Below are 12,073 nucleotides of genomic sequence, written 5' to 3' on the forward strand. Positions count from 1 at the left end.
TACGCTATTAAGCTGTGCATGTATAACACGACAAAAATTAAAGTACCTACTTAGAAATGTAGCTTTTTAACTGTAAGACATCCAAATCAACTCAATAGATTGGAGCTGAAAATGTTTAATTTGCTTCATTACATTTCATTTAGTGACTTTGAGAAGAGACATTGTGATTTATGTTAGTAAAAGTATATAGTTTCAGGGCCTTTACACAATTCACTCTTTTCTCCTTAGAAATGTGCATGCTTAAGTTTTTTTTTTCTTCTGGTCTAAGATCACTTCAGCAATCCCTTCTCTGACCACCTGTTTGCCATACTTCATACCTCATTTTATTGCTTCCCTATTTTTTCTCTTGGCAGTTGATAAAGTATCAACATATTTTTATATCCTTAGTTGGTGGTCATAACTACTGGAACACAAACCCCAACAGAGTAGGAATCTTCAGCTTTTTTGTTCACTGCTATATCATCAGTCTCTGGGACAGTGCTTGTCAGAGGGGAGAAATTCAATAAACAGTTGTTGGATGTATGTAGGAAAAGGCAACACAACTGCAAACAAACCTCCAAACCATTTTTATTTAAAATTATCAATATAAAAATAGTTGTGATTATATAGAATGTAGAAATAAAACTTCACAAAATTAAAGTATTTCATACAGTTTGGTGTACAGGTTAAACTTTTAATAGCACTTAGAACTGTGTATTTTTTAATATCCAAAGTTTTAACAGTCCTTAAAACTGTTTATGATGAATAATTGTTCTCAGCTTCTTTCCAAGATGTTTTACAGTCACGGGTAAGACTTAGATCACTCCCTTGGTTTTCAACCAATGGATATTTGAGAGTAATCATAAACGGTGGTCGTAGCTGACACTTTAATAATACATAATGTATGCCAGTCATTATTTAGAGAGAACTAACAAATACAATGAATAATGGTCAAAGCACACAAACCAGCAAAATCTTTCACAAATCTTTTACAGCTTTTACAATTTGTATTAGAAACATGAAAAAAGCAGGTACTGCCAAATTACTATTTTGTCACTATGTATCATCATCTATAAAACAAGAAACATTCCCTTGCCAGGTTTAGTTCTGTGACAGGACAAAAAGAAATAAGGAAGAGCTAAGGAAAAAGTGGAGGGAGAAACAGCAATGGGTAGAAAGAAAGCTAGAGAGTCTACAATGTAATTGGGGGAGGGGGGACTAACCAATAAGCAATATGACAGTACCGATATTTTTTTTTAAATATCAAGCAATAAGAGAGTACTTGATATTTCTAAAAATGCTAGTTATATGAACTCTAGATAGGGCAAAGGGGAGGGAGAGGAAGGAAGGGGGTATAGAGGTAGGAAAGGTGGAATGAGATGGACATCATTACCCTAAGCATATGTATGAAGACATCAATGGTGTGACTCTACTTTGTGTACAACCAGAAATATGAAAAATTGTGCTCTGTAAGTGTAATATGAATTGTAATGCATTCTGTCATACATAACAAATTAGAATAAAAATGCTAGTTTTAGTTTCTCACATTAATAGTCTTGAATGGAAGGCAAGATCAGCAAGACACCCATAAAATACAACTTTAAGAAATTTCTGCTAAAGCATATTTCTGGAGTATCTGCACTGTCACTCTATCCCCCTTTATTACCAAATAATTAGATTGGTCTACCTTCGATGTAAATCTGAACATATCTGAAAAATAGGGAAGTTTACCTATAATGTTTAATTCATTTAGAAATGAAAAACAAGATAATGCTTGGTTTTATTTCTTAAAAGTTCAAGTCTCCACAATATGGTGATTACAGTACCCCTACAACATAGCAGACGGTTCCTCTTTTACTAAGATCAGTGGTCTATCATGCTAAGTGAAATACACCAATCCCAAATACCAAAGGCCGAATGTTCTGATGTGCTGATGCTAACTCACAATAGGCAGGGGGTGGGGAGCGGAGGTTCACCGGATTCAGCAGGGATAATAAGGTGAATAGAAGGGGGACGGGAATGGCAAAGACAGTAGAATGAATCGGGCATAATTTTCGTATGTTCACATATGAATTCATGATCAGTGTAACTCCACACCATGTACAACCACAAAAAATGGGAAGTTATACACCATGTATACGTATGTCAAAATACACTCTACTGTCATATATAACTAAAAAAGAACAGCAACAAAAAAGACCAGCAGTCTGCTTTGCCTTTTTATTTCAGTTATTGAGCGATGCCTCATGATTGCTGGATACTAAGAAAGCATCAACAGACCAGAATTTCATTAAATGAAAGAAAGTTCCTTGTGTTAAAATATCAAGTCTTGGGGCAGTCTGCCAAAAACCTGAGGTGATTGATGGCTCTACTTATTAATAATTACCAGTATTAGAAACAGCTGATAGTTGGGGAGGATACATACAGAAACTTAAAGCCATGTAATGACTATATTTAAATAAAGTGCCTTAATACACACATATGCACACAAGCAGTCCTACAACAGAGTTTAAAAGTCTACCATGCAGCTCAGTATTGTGATCCTAAGGGGAAGACATTTAAAGCTATTTTTTACATTCTTTCAAGAACTAAGATTTCTTACCTTGATTTGAATGTCAAAATCAAGGCCCCCAAGTACCTAATGAGATAAATATGCAGGGATTTGCATCTTAAATACTCAGATGAAAATCTTTTAGACTGATGACAGATAACAGTATTTCTTTCTAAGATCAGTGACTTAAATGGTGCACCCACAATGTTCTGTAATTAGTTCCAAGCTGAAGCGCTCATGTTTGAAGCAGGTGATATGCAGAAACTGATTTTATATGGGCTGGTACAGCTCTTCCAACACTTGAGTCTTGAAGAAAAACAACCCAGTATTGTTAAGTTTTGGGGGCATCTGAGGTGGATGAAGGACCTACTTGGTACATGGTAACTACAAATGCAGTGTTTGTTATGTTCTTCCTTTCTTTCCCTTAACCTACCAAATTCTCATGCCAAAGAAAATTCTTATCCAATTAGTTTTTTTTTTTTTTCTTCTCTATGGAAGGTCAAATAAACTCTTATTCATCCAAGTGTTCCCCATCTGGAAAACCCAATATTTAATGATCCTTATTTGTAAGGCAAATGTGAGCATTTTACAAAAGAAGTCACCATAGGATTTCTTCAGCTATCCTTTTCAGTATTTTTTTTTTTAAAGAAAGAGTGAGAGAGAGTGAGAAAGAGGGAGAGAGAGAGAGAATTTTAATATTTATTTTTTAGTATTTGGCGGACACAACATATTTGTCTGTATGTGGTGCTGAGGATCGAACCCAGGCCGCACGCACGCCAGGCGGGCGCGCTACCACTTGAGCCACATCCCCAGCCCCCTTTTCAGTATTTTTAACATGATTTGGTTTTAAAAACAATTCACATATAACTGTCTTGAATTTCATGAACTATATAAAATATGTATATGTATATTTGAATGTCCTTAAAAATAAAAATGAATGTTTATAGGTAAATAATTTAAAAAACATATCTGAGTCAAAAAAGACTAAGATTGTTATCTAAAAGAGTAAAGAAAATTAAATAAGTGAAAACTAAGTTTGATTTTCATCTTCCCCTTCTCCTCTGCAGTGAGGTATCCACTCAAATACTTACACTAGTGAAGAGCACTTGACCTATAAAGAAATCAGTGTTTGGACATTACAAATTTAGGTACTAACCAAAGGCAAGGGTGAGGGGAAGTAGCACATTTTACATAAGAGGGACTTTCAAAACCTCAGAATAGGTTATTGCATTTATACATGAAACCTCTGGGACCTCAGAGGTGCAAAAACTTGCATGAGGTCACCGCCCTAATTTATTACAGAACCTGGTCACCTCCTCCTAATTTCATGATTCCTTGACCAAATATACTAGTTTTGAGAAAAATAAACAACAAATTGGGTGTTTTCCCAAATAAACATTTTCTATATTAACTTTATATGAAACAATTTACATTATTTCAAACTAGTCAATAAATTAATATTACATACCAAAATGGCAATAAGTTAACACTCCCTTCTATATATTTCAATCAACTATCTTCTCCAATGTCTCACAATACTACAAAAGGTTTGATGCTTCAAGTCCAACAGCATTTCATCTCAATAACAATATTATGTTCAATGTTGAACAGTGAAAATAAACTAAACATTATCTCTTGTGTATTGATTTCAGCAATTTTAACACTGTTCCACCTGTCACTCATGTTGCTATTAATCATAAAAACACAACTACAAGGTTAATCCAAAGAATAATTTAAAAGCCATTTCAATGGCAATTTCTGTGACTGAGTCATGAAAGCAGACATAAAGTTCCTGAGGTTTTGGATGAAGAAAGAGTCTCCTGCAGAAGAAAAGAACACATTCATTTCAGAAATGAAAATGGCAAAAATTAATTCAATTCCTTTTATTATTTGTATGTTTTTGAAAGAACTAGTAGTAAGTTTAAAAACCACTAATCTAAATCACAGACTATAGAGAGTTCATTTCTAAATAAATAACATGTGCCTTAGGTTAATTATTTTTATTGTTAAGAGTGTAAAAATCCTATTTATCAATACATAAATATTATCATACCCTTCAATTTTAAAATATTAAACCTAGTCATTATTATTACTAAAATATATAGCACTGGCATCAATAAAGTGCAGAAGTTACCTAAACATTTTATTGCCACTTTCTAAAGTTTATTCTTTTTTTTTTTTTAAAGAGAGAAGAGAGAATTTTTTTAATATTTATTTTTCAGTTTTTCGGTGGACACAACATTTTTATTTTATTATGTGGTGCTGAGGATCAAACCCAGCACCCCGCGCATGCCAGGCGCAAGTTACCGCTTGAGCCACATCCCCAGCCCCTAAAGTTTCTTCTTAAAACATGAACTATATGATGGTTCTTTTTGCAGACAGTATTGAATTGGAATTAACATTAAAATTTTGGTTTTCTTCAAGAGTTCATATATTAAAATATTTAAACAATATTAACACATGTAAACCAATCAATTTAAATTGAGAGCTAGTTCTGTTTGATTTCCTTAGGATTTTTCCTTTATGTAGACCTGCATCATCCTAATTCAGCCCCTTTAATTCTTTCTGTTCCCATGCTGTGGACATAGATAGAAAACCACTGGTCTTCTCATCAGTAGCCTCTCTTGAGTTCACACCATTCCACAGGCTGCTCCTGTTGTTCTTCTAATAGCACAGCTCTGACACTACGCAGAACGCAGAGCTAACTTTATGCTGATGTTCTCAAGGCTGATGATTACACATCACAATCACAGGGGAGCTTTTACACTAAAAACAGATTCCTCCTTCCATGAATTCAGTAGGTCGTGGTGGGCCTCAGGCAACTCAATTCTAACAAGTGACTCAGGTGATTCTAAATCCCAAGGACCAGAATATGGAAATGATACAGTTTGTAAACTGTTTATCATGTAGCTTAGTACTACATGGCAGGTATCAAGTAGCCTCAATCCTACCTATGCCCTTTTGTTAGAGTCTGTAAACAAGTCTGGATGGCGCCTGGCAAAATGCCAGAGGGAGTGGTTTGTGAAGTACCAATTGCCGCAGTCCGGCTGCAGCAAACTAACGGGGGGTGACGAACAACTTGTGTAGATTGATACAGCAGAAGTAGGAGCTGTTTATTGTAGGACCACAGAGGTATTTATACATTCCACACAGCCTATCTAATTAACATAAACTAGATACAGCAGTCAACCAATAAGAAATCTCCACACTTAATGGCTTTCTGGAGTTACTTCACAAACCACTCCCTCTGGCATTTTGCCAGGCGCCATCCAGACTTGTTTACAGACTCTAACATTGATGGCGGCTGTGCGGGGAACGTCTGAAGCTTGAGGGTAAGTGAAATTGCTCGCCCCTAAGGGAAGGCGATAGAATGGGTGACCATTTTAAAAAACAATGTGTTCTTGTTTTGATTTGTTTTGTTTTTGTTTTAAGCTGCCTATCCTAGAATTTTCTCAGGCAGACTGGGAAAAATGGTTGGCTCAAGGTTTGAAGTTGTTCGCCCCTGAGGAAGAGATAGAAACAGACCACAAATGCACATGTCAAGAAAATAGGAAAATTGATACAACGATTTTTTGTTCCGTTTTTGTTTCATTCTGTTTCGGTTTTGTCTTGTGTTATCTTATTGGGTTGTGTTATCTTTATAACAGATTAGAAATTAGTAAAAAACAAACTGAAAGAATTTTAAGTAAATTGTTAGAGGTTCAGACCATGGAGAAAGACATTTTAGATCAAGCAAAAGAGAAGGTCTCTCGAGCTAGTCAGACAGAGGAAGAAAATTTAAAGGAAGAAAGCTTAGAGGAGAAACAGCTATTAGGGAAAAAGCTACAACAGGAGGCTGCTACTAACACGGTTCTATCACCAGAAGGCGTAATTCAACCAACAACTCCACCTATGGAGATAGCTGAGTGGCCCTCAACCCCCCGTAGCTGATAGATGGGATCCTGAGACAGGACCTCAAAGATTAGCATGCCCTGTACTTGAGCAGGCAGGAGGGCAGCGAATTCACCGTGCTTTAGATTTCAAAACAGTGAAGCAGTTAAAGGAGGCTGTAACAACCTATGGTCCTCAAGCATCCTTCACTGTAAGCATGGTCGAATCCATTACCAACTTGGGCATGACGCCAGCAGATTGGGCTAGTAAACACATACTAGCCCAATCCGTGCTAAGTGGAGGACAATATTTGTTATGGAAGGTTGCCAATGAGGAATTTTGCAGGGAGACAACTAGGCGAAATGCAGCAGCCAGATACCCTCAAAGAAATCTAGATATGTTGTTAGGAAAAGGACCTTATGAGGGTCAACAGCAACAAATTGAATATGATCCTGGCGTATATGCACAAATTGCTGTAGATGCAGTTAGGGCATGGAAAACTTTACAGGGGCATGGAGATTTACAAGGACAGTTATCTAAGGTAATACAAGGAACTAATGAACCTTACGCTGAATTTGTAGATAGGCTTATTCAAGCAGCTTCCAGAATTTTTGGGGATACGGAACAAGCAATGCCATTTATAAAACAACTGGCTTATGACCAAGCAAATCGTTGCTGCAGAGAGGTCATTAGACCATGGAGACATGAAGATTTAAACACATATATTAAATTATGTAGAGACATTAATGAACAAGGACAAGTCTTGGCAGCAGTACAACAGGCTTTAGATGCCAGGCCAAAAACATGCTACAATTGTGAACAAACAGGACATTTTAAAAGGAGTTGCCCCATAGGAGGAGGGTTTAACAAAGCTGGGTATCAAAGGAATAGAATACCGGGTATTTGCCCACGATGCCGTAGACGGAGACATTGGGCTAATGAATGCCGTTCTCAAACCACCATAGAGGGTACTCCGTTATCAAAAAATGGACAAGGACCAGGTGTTTATCCACGATATCATGGAGAAAGGCATCGGGCTCCATTGCCAAAAAACGGACGGGGGGCCCAATGCTCCAGGGCCCACAAATGAGCACTACTAAGGCTTATTTCAAATGTAAAAAATCCTTGAGATAATGTACTAAATTGTTCAGAAGGTTGTTTTCTTAGTGGAATGTTACAGGATTTTCTTTACCATCCGGAGTTCCTGCCTTCGTCCCAGTGCTGGTGAGGACGAAGGTGAAAGAATTTCCAGTGTTGCTGAGAACTGGACGAGACTTCAGATAAAGCTAGCTGCCTGCAGAACTTACCTGGACTGTGAACTTACCTGGACTGTGATTTAAGCTAGCTGCCTGCAGAACTTACCTGGACTGTGAAATCAAGCTAGCTGCCTGCAGAACTTACCTGGACTGTGATTTAAGCTAGCTGCCTGCAGAACTTACCTGGACTATGATTTAAGCTAGCTGCCTGCAGAACTTACCTGGACTGTGATTTACCTGGACTGTGAGTTAATCTATTGAGACACTGCTTTACCTGGACTGAAACAACAAACTGTAATCTACAACAAATTGTAACTCGATATCTTTACCAATGGTGTCATTGCTGATATAATTTTTCCAAGGGCTTCTTGCATGGAGCCATCAATTGGCTTGGTATTGTGGCATTTTGTATCCTCCCCTTCTGCTTGTAGCAGATTGTTTGTGGTGTTTGTGTAAAAACCACTATGGTCGTTATTTAAATTAAACAAAAGGGGGAAATGTTAGAGTCTTTAAACAAGTCTGGATGGCACCTGGCAAAATGCCAGAGGGAGTGGTTTGTGAAGTAACGCCAGCAAGCCATTAAGTGTGGAGATTTCTTACTGGTTGACTGCTAATCTAGTTTATGTTAATTAGATAGGCTGTGTGGAATGTATAAATACCTTTGTGGTCCTACAATAAACGGCTCCTACTTCTGCTGTATCAATCTATACAAGTTGTTCGTCACCCCCCATTAGTTTGCTGCAGCCGGACTGCGGCACCCTTTCCTCAACAACTCTTTTCTCAACTTAACCTTCAATATGTCCATCAAAACTCAGTTCCTTAGACAAGAAGCAAACAAGAAACAATAAAAGGGTCAGACAGTGAATAATGGGTAGCTAGCTACTGTAATGGAGAACCTCTGAGGAGATAACCTGCTAATCCTGGTCTGAATATCAAGGAGCCAGATATGCAAGGGTCAGGGATAGAACATCCCAGGTAGAAAAAATAGCAGGAACAAGATTTGACAGGTGCTAGTGGGGAGAACATGTAAAAAAGGAGTAGAAGAGGAAATGAAAGGAAAGAAAAGAAGGAAGTCAGGAAGGAAGGACAGAAATTGGGGAATAATAGTGGATTATTACTTGTTTGATTTGCAAGGCAACAAAAAAGAATTTTTAAGTAGAGAAAGTCTTTAGAGGGATTTAAAGGAGATACTTAGCAAATAAAACTTTAAAATGTTAAAATATTATAGCTATATTGATTTTATGCCTATGTTTTAAAACATTAATCTGCTGTACTACTTGTCTTTCACTTTTCTAACATTTTATTTTACTTTCAAACAGCTTTTTCCTACTTACCCTACCACCCAGTAGGCCATAACTGGTGGTGTTTTTTTCTGATCAGTCCAGTTTTCAGGTGAGCATTCAAATAACACACCATATTCCTTCACAGGGTTAAGAGAGGACAGCGAATTTGTAGAATCAGCACGATCTCCACCATTTAGTGCCTTATTTTTCTGTAAATCGTGGATATTGTTGGTATTAACTGGTATTAATAATGTTACTTTAAAATGTTTTCACCTCCAGATTCAAAATGGCTGATCCTAAGTGCATGCAATGCCTTTCTTCCCTTTGCCTTCGGTTTCCACTCTTCCTTAACACTCGGCTCAATACTACTTCCTAAAGGAGACTTCACAGGTAAAGTGCCCATGATGATCCCAGGGAACACTTTGTTCACAGCCCCATGTAGTTTAGTATTTATATTATATTGCATTAGCAGTTTGTAGGTCTGTTTTTCCATATAGAAGATAGACGGTAAACTTTTTTCCAAAGACAGAGACAATGTATTCATTTCTATATATTTAAAAAGAAACAGTGCTTGTACATAATGTAGGAGCTTACAGAATGTATATTAAGTGGATAAGATTTTGTAATAAACCTAAACACATACATTTAAAACAATATTTTCTCTTCCTTTGAAGCATAATCTTTAAATTTCCCATTTGTGAAAGCATCAGCAAAACAATTACTCATTTGGTACATATAAACGTTTTATAAGGCTCAGGATAAAATAGGTGATTCTTGATTCTTCTCTCTCTCATAACTTCTAATCCAACATAAATCATTTTAGATCATCCTCCAAAACATCAAGAATCCTGAAGTTGTGATCGTTTCTCACTTTTGGAATTTTAATAGTCTCCTAACTGGCCCTGCCTCCATCCTTACTACCCTACAACCAGATTTCCAAAAGAGTCCCAGGGGTTCTTTAAACAACTGGGTATCCTGTCCTTCCTCTGCTGAAACTATGTAACAATGTTCCATCTGTTTCAGAAAAAGCCCGGAAGTCCATGTCATAGTCTCAGGCCCTGCTGCATGGGTAATCTCATTCCTTTCTACTCTTGGCCTGATCAGGAGGCTATGAGCTCCCCCAGCCCCTCCAAACTCTGTAGCTTTGCATTTGGCTCCAGACTCCATGTGGCCACCCCAGCACTCCTTCCTGCCTCTGTTGAAATGCTACTTGACTTCATCAGCCAGGCTTTTTGAAATAGTAACACATCTCTTATCTTTACACATTTTATTATTCCTTGTGAAACTTAAAATACCCCATATATTATTTACTAATTTCTTCATCTTCTCCATCAGAAAATAGGCTTCAGGGAAGAGAGTTTTTTTTGTCTCCACTTTAACCAAGGCACCTAGTCTGGTGCAGAGTAGTATCTCAACATTTTAAATGATACCAGGAGGGCTGGGGACATAGCTCAGTTGGTAGAGTGCTTGCCTTGCATGCACAGAGCTCTGGGTTCAATTCCCAGCACCACCAAAAAATAAATAAATAAATAAAATAAATCCTTAATTGATACCAGGAAGGCTAATTTATATTACTAAATATTATCAAATAAGTTAATGAAATATTTTTGTTCAGAATTTAACCAGTTATGCTAAATAGGAAAGGAGGAGCATAATAACCTACAGTACATGGGGTATGGTAAGCATAACATTTTTACAGAATAAAAATTTCTGAGAACTCAAAGAAATCCCATAAGATATAGAATTTCATTGCTGAATGAGCCCACCCTGTATAGCTGAGGAAATGCAAACAGCTGAGGCTCAGTCCAGGATTCCTTATTCCCTGCCTAATGTTCTAGTTTTAAATTTAAGTTCTGCACAAACCTGGCATCCTCACTTACATCTTGCTGTATACATTAAAGCCATCTTCAGAGAAGTCTTTTGGTTGTATGATGTTCGATCAGTCACAAGTAAACTTTTGTATGATTATCCTTTTCAAGTAATTAACATGTAACGGATATTTTAAACAATCTAACTGGTATTTTAATTACATACTGCATTGGTGCTTATCTAGCAGGAACAATATTATATGAAACTTCATCCTGGGTTAAAAAGCAAGCAAGTAATCAATGAACAAAGTGCTAAAACACCTGCAATAGTATTTTGTCCATAGCTATACCTTAATCCATTATACTCCGTATTGTTGGTTGAACGGTCACAGAATTATTAGAATTATTTTAGAATCAATTGGTAGATATCATTGACTTAATGGCTGAGTCACAGATATCAAATATGGGAGGTTAATTTACATTACAAACTTCTATATTCTACTTCGCTATAGAAAACATGGGTCCACTGTTTACCTAAAATACTAATATAGGACATTTAACTCTACTATAAAACAACATTTTGAGATTAACTAGAGTGAGTATAATCCTGAAATTGGTTGGCTGATTGTTAAAAAAAAAAAAAACAAAACCTTGACTGCATTGCTGGACATACTGATTACAGAGTGTGTGGAGATTGGGAATGATATTGGCAAAAAACTATATTTATAAACCTATTTTACCTCTTCCATCAAAGTCTGTTGGAAAACTGCACGAATGGAAAGACAACACTGATGGAAATTCTTTATTAGCTGTGAGTGGACAGAGCCACTGAGCTGTGCCACCTCTTCATGGGTAGGAGTAATGAAGATTCCTTGCACTGTTTCTAAGGCAACATAGTGGAAAAGTGTGTTCTCAGGACCAGATGTCAATCTCAAAAAGAAAAGGGTGGGGGAAGGGAAAATAGCGAGAAAAGAGAAAAGAAAAAAGAAATTCAAGTAAATTTAAAAGTATTATTTCATTTTGAATTCTGTAGACTTTTTACAATTAGTAGTGCAATTCGGGAAGGAAATCTAATTTTAATCCCCTCTTCATCCTTAATTAAACAGGCTTGGATTATTATTAATTTCCTTGATAGAGGCAAACACTACCTATTATGCAAGGATAAACAAACACCAATACATTTCCAAGTAACTTAATCATCCCTTTGCTAAACACTCCAATTGGCCAAGCCCTCTTTTTCCATGGTTGGTAATGAATAACTCAGATGATGTCTGGCCTAGATATCTACAAGCCATGAACAAGGTGAACCACACATAAAAATACCTT

The 12,073-nt window shown here is 36.8% G+C and overlaps 1 protein-coding gene across 2 annotated transcripts in view; it reads right to left on the minus strand.

The window, feature by feature from the left end:
- Positions 1-663: 663 nt before the first annotated feature.
- The window catches only part of Intu (inturned planar cell polarity protein), a 92,243-nt gene continuing 80,833 nt past the window's right edge, over positions 664-12,073 (minus strand). For both annotated transcript variants that reach the window (XM_076864308.2, XM_076864309.2), the window contains 3 exons: positions 11,488-11,677; positions 8,991-9,148; positions 664-4,350 (listed from right to left, as the gene is read on the minus strand). In XM_076864308.2, the coding sequence (XP_076720423.2) occupies positions 4,239-4,350; positions 8,991-9,148; positions 11,488-11,677 (460 nt within the window). In that variant the 3' untranslated portion in view covers positions 664-4,238. The remainder of the gene's footprint in view (positions 4,351-8,990; positions 9,149-11,487; positions 11,678-12,073) is intronic.

The sequence above is a fragment of the Callospermophilus lateralis genome, chromosome 8, assembly GCF_048772815.1.
Source record: "Callospermophilus lateralis isolate mCalLat2 chromosome 8, mCalLat2.hap1, whole genome shotgun sequence".
Taxonomy (NCBI): domain Eukaryota; kingdom Metazoa; phylum Chordata; class Mammalia; order Rodentia; family Sciuridae; genus Callospermophilus; species Callospermophilus lateralis.